The sequence below is a fragment of the Salmo salar genome, chromosome 20 (genome assembly GCF_965601325.2).
Source record: "Salmo salar chromosome 20, fSalSal1, whole genome shotgun sequence".
NCBI lineage: Eukaryota > Metazoa > Chordata > Actinopteri > Salmoniformes > Salmonidae > Salmo > Salmo salar.
The window spans coordinates 88439984-88454545 of NC_138310.1; the positions used below are offsets into that span (position 1 = coordinate 88439984).

General features: G+C 44.3%; 1 protein-coding gene across 2 annotated transcripts in view; it reads left to right on the top strand.

Annotated features, from left to right (window-relative positions):
* Positions 1-8311, top strand: part of LOC106581510 (syntaxin-1A) — a 237638-nt gene extending 229327 nt beyond the window's left edge. The window contains exon 10 of one of the 2 annotated variants that reach the window (XM_045704086.2): positions 1905-8311. In XM_045704086.2, coding sequence (XP_045560042.1) covers positions 1905-1982 — 78 coding nt within the window. In that variant the 3' untranslated portion in view covers positions 1983-8311. The remainder of the gene's footprint in view (positions 1-1904) is intronic. The other variant, XM_045704085.2, reaches the window with a different exon arrangement.
* The last annotated feature ends 6251 nt before the right edge of the window (positions 8312-14562 follow it).

A 14562-nucleotide genomic window follows, 5' to 3' on the forward strand; every position in this document is an offset into this window, starting at 1 on the left:
CTCTCTCTCTCTCTCTCTCTCTCCACTGCTCCATCCCCTCCATGTCTCTCTCTCTCTCTCTCTCTCTCTCTCTCTCCACTGCTCCATCCCCTCCATGTATCTCTCTCTCCACTGCTCCATCCCATCCATGTCTCTCTCTCTCTCTCTCTCTCTCTCTCTCTCTCTCTCTACTACTCCATCCCATCCATCCATCTCTCTCTCTCTCTCTCTCCTACTCCATCCCATCCATCCATCCATCCATCCATCTCTCTCTCTCTCTCTCTCTCTCTCTCTCTCTACTACTCCATCCCATCCATCCATCCATTCTCTCTCTCTCTCTCTCTCTCTCTCTCTCTCTCTCTCTCCACTGCTCCATCCCATCCATCTCTCTCTCTCTCTCTCTCTCTCTCTCCACTGCTCCATCCCATCCATTCCTCTCTCTCTCTCCACTGCTCCATCCCATCCATGTCTCTCTCTCTCTACTACTCCATCCCATCCATGTCTCTCTCTCCACTGCTCCATCCCATCCATGCCTCTCTCTCTCTCAACTGCTCCATCCCATCCATGTCTCTCTCTCTCTCTCCACTGCTCCATCCCCTCCATGTCTCTCTCTCTCTCTCCACTGCTCCATCCCATCCATGTCTCTCTCTCTCTCTCCACTGCTCCATCCCATCCATGTCTCTCTCTCTCTCTCTCTCTTCACTGCTCCATCCATCCATCTCTCTCTCTCTCTCTCTCTCTCTCTCTACTACTCCATCCCATCCATCCATCCATCCATCCATCTCTCTCTCTCTCTCTCTCTACTACTCCATCCCATCCATCCATCCATTCTCTCTCTCTCTTTCTCTCTCTCTCTCTCCACTGCTCCATCCCATCCATGTCTCTCTCTCTCTCTCCACTGCTCCATCCCATCCATGTCTCTCTCTCTCCACTGCTCCATCCCATCCATGCCTCTCTCTCTCTCTCCACTGCTCCATCCCCTCCATGTCTCTCTCTCTCTCTTCACTGCTCCATCCCATTCATGTCTCTCTCTCTCTCCACTGCTCCATCCCCTCCATGTCTCTCTCTCTCTTCACTGCTCCATCCCCTCCATGTCTCTCTCTCTCCACTACTCCATCCCATCCATCCATCCATCCATCCATCCATCCATCTCTCTCTCTCTCTCTCTCTCTCTCTCTCTCTATCTCTCTCCACTGCTCCATCCCATCCATGTCTCTCTCTCTCTCTCCACTGCTCCATCCCATCCATGCCTCTCTCTCTCTCTCCACTGCTCCATCCCCTCCATGTCTCTCTCTCTCTCTCCACTGCTCCATCCCCTCCATGTCTCTCTCTCTCTCTTCACTGCTCCATCCCATTCATGTCTCTCTCTCTCTTCACTGCTCCATCCCCTCCATGTCTCTCTCTCTCCACTACTCCATCCCATCCATCCATCCATCCATCCATCCATCCATCTCTCTCTCTCTCTCTCTCTCTCTCTCTCTCTCTTCACTGCTCCATCCCATCCAAGTCTCTCTCTCTCTCTCTCTCTCTCTCTCTCTCTCTCTCTCTCTCTCTCTCTCTCTCCACTGCTCCATCCCATCCATGTCTCTCTCTCTCTCTCTCTTCACTGCTCCATCCCATCCATGTCTCTCTCTCTCTCTCCACTACTCCATCCCATCCATGTCTCTCTCTCTCTCTCCACTGCTCCATCCCCTCCATGTCTCTCTCTCTCTCCACTGCTCCATCCCCTCCATGTCTCTCTCTCTCTCTCCACTGCTCCATCCCATCCATGTCTCTCTCTCTCTCTCCACTGCTCCATCCCATCCATGTCTCTCTCTCTCTCTCTCTCTCTCTCTCTCTCTCTCTCTCTCTCTCTCTCCACTGCTCCATCCCATCCATGTCTCTCTCTCTCTCTCTCTCTCCTCCCTCTCCGTCTTCCCGTGCAGAAGAGGATCCTGATAGGGGTTTGCCTCGCTGTCTCTCTGACCATCCTCATCATCTCTCTGGCTGTGGGGCTCAGTTAGGGGAGCCACCGACATCCAGACCTGAGGCTGGGTAACCCCTCTGGGCTGAGAGAGGCCTGGTGGATGGCTCCATGTCGTCCACACTCTGGTCAAGCTTCAACCACCATGGTTAAAAGAAGTTAAATAGTGAAGAGCTGGAACACATAGTTACTGGGCAGACAGGTTCTGTACCCCCGGCACATTGGCTCGGGTACCGGTACCCCCTGTATATAACCTCGTTATTGTGTTACTTTTTTTTTTTAATCATTTTTTACTTTTGTTTATTTGGTAAATAGCGAAGAACACAGGTTCTGCTACTACTTCATGTTGAGGATGGCCACATCCATAGAAACCCCATGGACACTATTGATAGATCTCAATGAAACTACCAACGTCAGGATAGTGGGTTTGATTCCTGGGACCACTCGTACATGAAATGGCCTGGTAGTTGCTTTGTTTTATAAGTGTTAATAACGGCTAAATGCCAGACATTATTGACCTGTCTGTGTCTACATGTCATCACCCTACACGTGTGTCTACATGTCATCACCCTACACGTGTGTCTATATGTCATCACCCTACACGTGTGTCTACATGTCATCACCCTACATGTGTCTACATGTCATCACCCTACACATGTGTCTGCATGTCATCACCCTACACGTGTGTCTACACGTCATCACCCTACACGTGTGTCTACATGTCATCACCCTACACATGTGTCTACACGTCATCACCCTACACGTGTGTCTACATATCATCACCCTACACATGTGTCTACATGTCATCACCCTACACGTGTGTCTACATGTCATCACCCTACACGTGTCTACATGTCATCACCCTACACGTGTGTCTACATGTCATCACCCTACACGTGTGTCTACATGTCATCACCCTACACGTGTGTCTACATGTCATCACCCTACACGTGTGTCTACACGTCATCACCCTACACGTGTGTCTACATGTCATCACCCTACACGTGTCTACATGTCATCACCCTACACGTGTGTCTACATGTCATCACCCTACACGTGTGTCTACATGTCATCACCCTACACGCGCGCGTGTCTACATGTCATCACCCTACACGTGTGTCTACATGTCATCACCCTACACGTGTGTCTACACGTCATCACCCTACACGTGTGTCTACATGTCATCACCCTACACGTGTGTCTACATGTCATCACCCTACACGTGTGTCTGCATGTCATCACCCTACACATGTGTCTACATGTCATCATCCTACACGTGTCTACATGTCATCACCCTACACGTGTGTCTACATGTCATCACCCTACACGTGTGTCTACATGTCATCACCCTACACGTGTGTCTGCATGTCATCACCCTACACGTGTGTCTACATGTCATCACCCTACACGTGTCTACATGTCATCACCCTACACGTGTGTCTACATGTCATCACCCTACACGTGTGTCTACATGTCATCACCCTACACGTGTGTCTACATGTCATCACCCTACACGTGTGTCTACATGTCATCACCCTACACGTGTGTCTACATGTCATCACCCTACACGTGTGTCTGCATGTCATCACCCTACATGTGACCCAGTCATGTTGTATGAGGGCTGCTGTGTTGTTGAAGGAGATGTTTTGAAGGAGATGTTTTGCATGCAGAAGAACTGTGCAGTGTATGAATCATTATCTATGACCACAATGATATAATCAACTACTGGCTGTACTATGTACGATGCATGGCTTCTGTTTTCAGAGAAACCCTGTATTTAAACAGATAATATAGACAAAAGGGGAATGGGACAGAATACAGAATGCAGAATAAAAGAATACAGAATAAAAGAATGCCGAATAAAATAATGCAGAATACAGAATGCAGAATACAGAATAAAATAATACAGAATGCAGAATACAGAATAAAAGAATACAGAATAAAATAATGCAGAATAAAAGAATGCAGAATGCAGAATACAGAATAAAAGAATGCAGAATATAGAATGCAGAATACAGAATAAAAGAATACAGAATACAGAATGCAGAATGTGGAAATTGTTCTACCTGACCTGTAGCACTCCAATACTGTCTGTGAGAATAATCTTAAGTACTGTGTTGTGTTATTAATGACCTGTTGTTTAAGTGTTTTTATCTACAACACATTTTCCTCCTCTCTTCACATGCTGCCTGGGATGTTTATTCCTCTTTTTAAAACGTGCAGAAGAAAATTATGATCATTATTTGCTGTGTGATTCTGGGAATCGTCATTGCTTCTACTATTGGAGGATACCTAGGTATAGCCTGAGACACACACCAAAGGTCATGTCAGGAGCCACACACACACACACACACACACACACAAACACATACAGGTCCACCAGTGGGCCCGTTACCCTGAATACAACACACCCACACGCAAACACATACAGGTCCACCAGTGGGCCCGTTACCCTGAATAGAAAACACACCCACACACAAACACATACAGGTCCACCAGTGGGCCCGTTACCCTGAATAGAAAACACACCCACACACAAACACATACAGGTCCACCAGTGGGCCCGTTACCCTGAATAGAAAACACACCCACACACAAACACATACAGGTCCACCAGTGGGCCCGTTACCCTGAATAGAAAACACACCCACACACAAACACATACAGGTCCACCAGTGGGCCCGTTACCCTGAATAGAAAACACACCCACACACAAACACATACAGGTCCACCAGTGGGCCCGTTACCCTGAATAGAAAACACACCCACACACAAACACATACAGGTCCACCAGTGGGCCCGTTACCCTGAATGCAACATCCTGTGTTCCTCAGCACAAAGCTCATTGTGATCAATTATACACACACCGTGTACAGGACAAAGATGGTCATTTCTGCATGACTTCCTTCTTTTGTAAATGTGTGCGTTTCTGTAAAGTGTTTATCTGAGTGTTGTGAAAGATTTTGAAATGTTTCCAAAATGTATTTTTTTAAACGGGGGAGGAATGTAAGAAACTAATGCTATACATACTAACACATTCCAAACGTCCAAATGTTGTGTTGACACAGTTTTGAAACGTTAATCTATCCTAACAACCCACCACATTTCAGACTTTTCCTGACACGGTTATTTTGATCATCAGTGAATGGTAATAACCCAGGATCTTATTTACTGAAATTCCTTCATTATCTTTATTACCGTAATCTTGTTGTCAGTAGTGTTTCATTTCTACGGTAATTTCTTCATTAGTTATTACTGTATTCTTGTTCTGTGACATAGACATAGACGCAGAAAGAAGACAAATCCCTGCGCTACAGAGACTAATACAGGACATACTTACTAAAATATTTTTTTCCAAAAGTTTTTGGTTTGTTATTATTATTATTATTTACATTTTAGTAATTTAGCAGACGCTCTTATCCAGAGTGACTTACAGTAGTGAATACATTTCATAAAAATTTTTTTTCCCGTACTGGTCCCCCGTGGGAATCAAACCCACAACCCTGGCTTTGCAAACACCATTCTCTACCAACTGAGCCACATGGGACCATTATTATGATTTTTCAGAGGGTGCTGCAGCAGCCTCAGCGCCCATACTTCCCGCTGCTGGACACAGACTTGACTATTACATTACATATATTACACATGTTATGTCATATATAATATAATAATATATAATATTAATATAATATTATGTCATATGTAATATAATCATATCATATATGAATATAATAGTATGTCATATAATCTTATAACTTAATCATATTTAATATTAATTTAATATTATGTAATATGTAAATATTATATTATGTGTAATAATGATGAGGTCAGTAAACCTGGACATTCTGCCCCTCTCACTGGGTTCCATAGACCCTAACTCACAACACTGGGTTCCATTGACTCTAACTCACAACACTGGGTTCCATAGACCCTAACTCACAACACTGGGTTCCATAGACCCTAACTCACAACACTGGGTTCCATAGACTCTAACACATAACACTGGGTTCCATAGACTCTAACTCACAACACTGGGTTCCATAGACCCTAACTCACAACACTGGGTTCCATAGACCCTAACTCACAACACTGGGTTCCATAGACTCTAACACATAACACTGGGTTCCATAGACTCTAACTCACAACACTGGGTTCCATAGACCCTAACTCACAACACTGGGTTCCATAGACCCTAACTCACAACACTGGGTTCCATTGACCCTAACTCATAACACTGGGTTCCATAGACCCTAACTCACAACACTGGGTTCCATAGACCCTAACTCATAACACTGGGTTCCATTGACCCTAACTCATAACACTGGGTTCCATTGACCCTAACTCATAACACTGGGTTCCATAGACCCTAACTCACAACACTGGGTTCCATAGACCCTAACTCACAACACTGGGTTCCATAGACCCTAACTCACAACACTGGGTTCCATAGACCCTAACTCACAACACTGGGTTCCATAGACTCTAACTCACAACACTGGGTTCCATAGACTCTAACTCATAACACTGGGTTCCATAGACCCTAACTCACAACACTGGGTTCCATAGACCCTAACTCACAACACTGGGTTCCATAGACCCTAACTCACAACACTGGGTTCCATAGACCCTAACTCACAACACTGGGTTCCATAGACTCTAACACATAACACTGGGTTCCATAGACTCTAACTCACAACACTGGGTTCCATAGACCCTAACTCACAACACTGGGTTCCATAGACCCTAACTCATAACACTGGGTTCCATAGACCCTAACTCATAACACTGGCATGGTTTATTTCAAGATACAGTGACGTGTGTGTTCTATGGAAAACTAAAGAGGAAAAGGATGTGGGTTTGGTCGTTGCTCATGAGCAGTGGTGGAAAAAGAACCCAATTGTCATACTTGAGTAAAAGAAAAGATATACCTGAATAGAAAATGACTCAACTAAAAGTGAAAGTCACCCAGTAAAATACTACTTGAGGAAAAGTCTAAAAGTATTTGGTTTTAAATGTACTTAAGTATCAAAAGTATAAATCATTTAAAATGTCTTATATTAAACAAACCAGACGACACGATATTCTTGTTGTTTATTTATGGATAGCCATGGGCACACTCCAACACTTAGACATCATTTACTAACAAAGTATTTGTGTTTAGTGAGTCTGCCAGATCAGAGGCAGTAGGGATGACCAGGGATGTTCTCTGTTTAGTGAGTCCTCCAGATCAGAGGCAGTAGGGATGACCAGGGATGTTCTCTGTTTAGTGAGTCCGCCAGATCAGAGGCAGTAGGGATGACCAGGGATGTTCTCTTGATAAGTTTGTGAATTAGACAATATTCCTGTCCTGCTAAGCATTAAACATGTAACGAGAATTTTTGGGTTTCAGGGAAAATGCAAGGAGTAAAAAGTACATTTTCTTTAGGAATGTAGTGGAGTAAAAGTTGTCAAAAATATAAATAGTAAAGTACAGATACCCCCCAAAAAACTTACTTAAGTAGCACTTAAAGTATTTTTACTTAAGTACTTTACACCACTGCTCGTGATATTGCCCCATGCAGCGCCTGGTAAGGAGTCAGTATTTTTTCATTTGTTATTTTTATTATGTCACATCCTATTCTAGAAGGTCAAGACCCTCATTTTAACTATCAACATCACAGTATCCCATAATGCCTTACCTACTGTACAATACTGCCTGCTGAATTCCAGTGTTGTGTTTGTGTTTGTGTGTGTGTGTGTGAGAGAGAGAGCATTTTGATGTCTGAACCAATGTTTTTTGTGTACAAAGTGTATATGTTTTGTCTGAGAAATAGCATCTACCACTGCCAATGATTGTAAATATGCTGTTAAGATGGAGTCTAGATGGTTGGTCTCTATTTGTTCTGCTCTGTGAACCCTGTTATTTTATCTTCCTGTTCAACTGCATTTTAGCTTTAACAAAAAGGCTGGGATTCATTCAAACCCACCATAGCAATGTTTAGGCAATGTCTTTATTTACAACGTTAATCTGGTGTACACACTTCTAATTGTGAAAAGTGAAAGCATACCTGTGAAGGAGAGGGGAGGGGTCGACCTGCTAGTAGCTGTATGTTTTTATACAGTACCCAAGACCAATCAGAGTTTATTTGACCATTTAGAGAGAAAAAAAAGCTACTGGGTAAATATTGCAATATGGGTTTGATTGAATTGAGCCCCTAGGTATTTTGTCCTACCGTGCTACTCAGTTCTGTTTTGGTTGGTCTGTGAGGGAGAAAATAGATCACAAACAAACCACAACCGTGATGCCTACTCAACGTGTTGCCTTTGTGTTGTGATGCGGTGTTTTGCTTTTGTTACTTCCATTATTAAGTAAAGTTTGTCTGTACGTAATCTTTGTGATGCCTCTCTTTTTTTCCTTAGTCTTAGACCCATTGCACATGCCCACTCACCACATATCCACCAGACAGATGTCCGATCAGCATTTTATTGATATTTGATACAGTTGTCAGTGGTCGTAACTAGCAAAGGATCATGGCCGATGTAGTCTTTTTTTTCATCCTGCCTGAAAGTCAACTGGGAGAGTCCTCATAGCCTGCCGGACGTGATTGGTCTGTGTCAGTACAACTGGGAGAGTCTTCATAGCCTGCCGGCCCGTGATTGGTCTGTGTCAGTACAACTGGGAGAGTCCTCATAGCCTGCCGGCCCGTGATTGGTCTGTGTCAGTACAACTGGGAGAGTCCTCATAGCCTGCCGGCCCATGATTGGTCTGTGTCAGTACAACTGGGAGAGTCCTCATAGCCTGCCGGCCCGTGATTGGTCTGTGTCAGTACAACTGGGAGAGTCCTCATAGCCTGCCGGCCCGTGATTGGTCTGTGTCAGTACAACTGGGAGAGTCCTCATAGCCTGCCGGCCCGTGATTGGTCTGTGTCAGTACAACTAGGAGAGTCTTCATAGCCTGCCGGCACGTGATTGGTCTGTGTCAGTACAACTGGGAGAGTCCTCATAGCCTGCCGGCCCGTGATTGGTCTGTGTCAGTACAACTGGGAGAGTCCTCATAGCCTGCCGGCCCGTGATTGGTCTGTGTCAGTACAACTAGGAGAGTCTTCATAGCCTGCCGGCCCGTGATTGGTCTGTGTCAGTACAACTGGGAGAGTCCTCATAGCCTGCCGGCCCGTGATTGGTCTGTGTCAGTACAACTGGGAGAGTCCTCATAGCCTGCCGGCCCGTGATTGGTCTGTGTCAGTACAACTGGGAGAGTCTTCATAGCCTGCCGGCCCGTGATTGGTGTCAGCGTGTAGTCCTGTGTGACGACACATGTAGTAGTCAGAATGGATCACAATTTAATGAAATATCTCGATTTGTAGCAAACTTTAAAATAAATCACTGTGGGGATCGAACACCATCATAATAAACACATTTAGAGCCCAAAACGTTTGTCTAAAAAATAATTGTTTGGCCATTCTGGCGATCATTATTTTTCACAGGCTTTCTAGGGCAGACCACAGCTTTAGGCACTGCTAGCTTGCTATGCAGTAGCCGACTAGCAGAGCTCTTGACTTCACGCTCCAGACCGGACACTGGAGGCCTGTACCTAACTAGCTAGCTATTCGTGGATGCCAAAAGACGCAGCTAGCTAGACTCGGGAGCTCATGGGCACACAGGCTACAGTAGCCAACTGGTCAGACATGATTACACTATGGGCAACAATGACTCACGACTAGTTAATTTTCAGACAAATATGTTCAACCCATAGTTATTTTACCACTGCATTTAGGAGGATAGATAAATTACTGAATTGTAGCTAGCTAGCTCACTGGGCAGAAAGTAGCCACTACTAGCCAACAAATCATGGCTAGTAGTGGCTATCCTTTGATACATTTGGGTTAACAAGTAGTGGACTACCATAATGTATTTGGTGATTGTGAAGAGACCTTTGGTGGCATGTCTGTGGGGTCTGTATGCGTGTCAGAGCTGTGTGTTAGTAGTTTATACAGACACCTCGGTCCATTCAGCATGACAACACTTACCATAACAAGTAGTGATGAAGTCAATCTCTCCTCCACTTTGAGCCAGGAGAGATTGACATGCATATTATTAATGCTAGCTCTCCGTGTACATTTAAGGGCCAGTCGTGACCACACGACTGAACAGTAGTCCAGGTGTGACAAAACTAGGGCCTGTTCGACCTGCCTTGTTGATAGTGTTGTTAAGAAGGCAGAGTAAGACTTTATTATGGACAGAATTCTCCCCATCTTAGCTAATGTTGCATCAACATGTTTTGAACATGACAGTTTACAATCCAGGGTTACTCCAAGCAGTTTAGTTACCTCAACTTGCTCAATTTCCACATTATTTATTGCAAGATTTAGTTGAGGTTTAGGGTTTAAGTGAATGATTTGTCCCAAATACAATGCTTTTAGTTTTTGAAATGTTTAGGACTAATTTCTTCCTTGCCACCCAGTCTGAAATTAACTGCAGCTCTTCGTTAAGTGTTACAGTGATTTCACTCGCTGTAGTAGCTGACGTGTAAAGTGTTGAGTCATCCGCATACATAGACTCAAAGCCAGTGGCATGTCATTAGTAAAGATTGAAAAACGTAAGGGGCCTAGACAGCTGCCCTGGGGAATTCCTGATTATACCTGGATTATGTTGGCGAGGCTTCCATTAAAAGAACACCTGTGTTGTGTTAGACAGGTAACTCTTTATCCACAATATAGCAGGGTGCGTAAAGCCTTAACACATACACTACCGTTCAAAAGTTTGGGGTCCCTTAGAAATGCCCTTGTTTTTGAAAGAAAAGCACATTTTTGTCCATTAAAATGACATCAAATTGATCAGAAATACAGTGTAGACATTGTTAATGTTGGGGCGGCAGGTAGCCTAGTGGTTAGAGCATTGCAACCAGAAGGTTGCAAGATTGAATCCCCGAGCTGACACGGTAAAGATCTGTTGTTCTGCCCCTGAACAAGGCAGTTAACCCACTGTTCCTAGGCTGTCATTGAAAATAAGAATTTGTTCTTAACTGACTTGCCTAGTTAAATAAAGGTAAAACTAAACAAAAATTGTTGTAAATGACTATTGTAGCTGGATTTTTAATAGAATATCTACATAGGCGTACAGGGACCCATTATCAGCAACCATCACTCCTGTGTTCCAATGGCACATTGTGTTAGCTAATCGAAGTTTATCATTTTAAAAGGCAATTTGATCATTTTAAAATTATGTTAACACAACTGAAAACTGTTGTTCTGATTAAAGAAGCAATAAAACTGTCCCTTCACAGAACAGCGCAAACTGGCTGAATATAAAGAGGAATGGGAGGCCCCGGTGCACAACTGAGCTAGAGGACAAGTACATTGGAGTGTCTAGTTTGAGAAACAGATGCCTTACAAGTCCTCAACTGGCAGATTCATTCATTAAATAGTACCCGCAAAACACCAGTCTCAACGTTAACAGTGAAGAGGTGACTCCGGGATGCTGGCCTTCTAGGCAGAGTTGCAAAGAAAAAGCCATATCTCAGACTGGCCAATAAAAATAAACGATTAAGATGGGCAAAAGAACACAGACACTGAACAGAGGAACTCTGCTTGGCTCCAAGAAGCTAGGGACTTTAATGCAGGGAAACTTAAATTAGTTTTACCAGATTTGTATCAGCATGTTAAATGTGCAACCAGAGGGAAAACAACTCTGAACCACCTTTAGTCCACACACAGAGACGCATACAAAGCTCTCCCTTGCCCTGCATTTGGCAAATCTGACCATAATTCTATCCTCCTGATTCCTGCTTACAAGCTAAAATGAAAGCAGCAAGCACCAGTGACTAGATCAATAAAAAAAGTGGTCAGATGAAGCAGATGCTAAGCTACAGGACTGTTTTGCTAGCACAGACTGGAATATGTTCCGGGATTCCTCCGATGGCATTGAGGAGTACACCACATCAGTCATTGGCTTCATCAATAAGTACATCAATGACGTCATCCCCACAGTGACCGTACGTACATACCCCAACCAGAAGCCTTGTATTATAGGCAACATCGGCACTAAGCTAAAGGCTAGAGCTGCCACTTTCAAGGAGCGGGACTCTAATTTTTTATAAGAAATCCCGCTATGCCCTCCGACGAACCATCAAACCGGCAAAGCGTCAATACAGGACTAAGATCGAATCGTACTACGCCGGCTCTGACGCTCGTTGGATGTGGCAGGGCTTGCAAACCATTACAGACTACAAAGGGAAGCACAGCCGAGAGCTGCCCAGTGACACGAGCCTACCAGACGAGCTAAACTACTTCTATGCTCGCTTCGAGGTAAATAACACTGAAACATGCATGAGAGCAAAAGCTGTTCCGGAAGGCTGTGTGATCACGCTCTCCGAAGCCGATGTGAGATAAAGACATTTATACAGGTCAACAAGGCCTCAGGGCAGATTACCAGGACATGTACTGCGAGCATGCGCTGACCAACTGGCAAGTGTTTTCACTGACATTTTCAACCTCTCCCTGTCCGAGTCTGTAATACCAACATGTTTTAAGCAGACCACCATAGTGCCTGTGCCCAAGAACACTAAGGTAGTGTTAATGTGGTAGTGCTAAGGTAATCCGGAGACAGGTGTTTTCTCCATCTCCTTAAGCGATCATCCTCTAATTCCACTGATTTCAAAACTCGGTCCTCCAGAAAGTAGAGAGCAACACTTATGCAGTTCTATTAAGCAATATATATTTTTTAATAAGCTGCGTTAGACAGGATTACCTACACATCCTGAGCAGCTCAAATAGACAGAAGCGTGCTATATGGCAGACCAATCTGAACCAATCAAATGTTATTTGTCACATGCGCCAAATACAACAGGTGTAGACATTACAGTGAAATGCTTACTTACAAGCCCTTAACCAACAATGCAGTTTTAAGAAAATACCCCAAAAAAAGTAAGAGATAAGAATTACAAATAGTTAAAGAGCAGCAGTAAATAACAATACTGATGCTATATACAGGGGGTACCAGTACAGAGTCAATGTGCGGGGGCACCGGTTATTATTGTATTGAGGTAATATGTACATGTAGGTACTGTTATTAAACTGACTATGCATACATAATAGCAGAGAGTAGCAGCAGTGGGGGAGAGGGGGGGCAATGCAAATAGTCTGGGTAGCCATTTGTTTAGATGTTCAGGAGTCTTATGGCTTGGGGGTAGAAGCTGTTTAGAAGTCTCTTGGACCTTGACTTGGCGCTCCGGTACCACTTGCCGCGCGGTAGCAGAGAGAACAGTCTATGACTAGGGTGGCTGGACTCCTGGATGGCAGGTAGCTTGGCCCCGGTGATGTACTGGGCCGTACGCAATACCCTCTGTAGTGCCTTGCGGTCGGAGGCTGAGCAGTTTCCATACCAGGCAGTGATGCAACCAGTCAGGATGCTCTCAATGGTACAGCTGTAAAACCTTTTGAGGATCTGAGGACCCATGCCAAATCTTTTCAGGCTGCTGAGGGGGAATTTGTTCTTAACTGACTTGGTTGAATAAAACAAATACGCTATATATACAGAAGTATGTGGACACCCCTTCAAATTAGTGAATTTGGCTATTTCAGCCACACCCGTTGCTGACTAGTGTATAGAACCGAGCACACAGCCATGCAATCTCCATAGACAAACATTGTCTAACTCTACAGATAGCACAACACCCACAATAACAACTGCTAAAAAAATATATATGTGACCAATACAATTTGATTCGAAAAGTCATAGTCAATCGATCAATAATATCATAATACTTTTAGCAAACATTTTTATCATTAATTTAAAATCTGTAGAAACTATGAGAATAGAAAGGTTCAGAACTTTTGTGAAAAATCACAGCACAGGTGAAAAATATGAGGCAAAAATGGATGCTGTTAAGAGATAGATGGGGGGGGGTTGAGAGGAGCTGAAGGGTGGGATTAAAAACTACACGATAACTAATGTACACAGCTGTCCCTGTGAAGTGGAAACGTCTACTGTAGAAGCAACAACGGCTCAGCCCCGAAGTGGTAGGCCACAAACGCTCACAGAACGAGACCGCCGAGTGCTGAAGCATGTAGCAAATAAATACTGTCTGTCCTAGGTTGCAACACTCACTACTGAGTTTCAAACTGCCTCTGGAAGCAACGTCAGCACAATAACTGTTCGTTGGGACCTTCATGAAATGGGTTTTCATGGCCGAGCAGCCGCACACAAGCCTAATATCACCATGCAAAATCCCAAGCGTCGACCGGAGTGGTGTGAAGCTCACCGCCATTGGACTTTGGAGCAGTGGAAACGCATTCTCTGGAGTGATGAATCACGCTTCACCGTCTGGCAGTCCTACGGACTAATCTGGGTTTGGCGGATGCCAAGAGAAAGCTAACTCTAAAGTTTGGTGGAGCAGGAATAATGGTCTGGGAAAGTTTATCATGGTTCGGGCCCCTTAGTTCCACTGAAGGGAAATCTTAATGCTACAGCATACACTTACATTCTAGACGATTCTGTGCTTCCAACTTTGTGACAACAGTTTTGGGAAGGCCCTTTACTGTTTCAGCATGACAATGCCCCTGTGCACAAAGAAAAGTATATACAGAAATGGTTTGTAGAAATCGGTGTGGAAGAACTTGACTGGCCTCTGCAGAGACCTGACC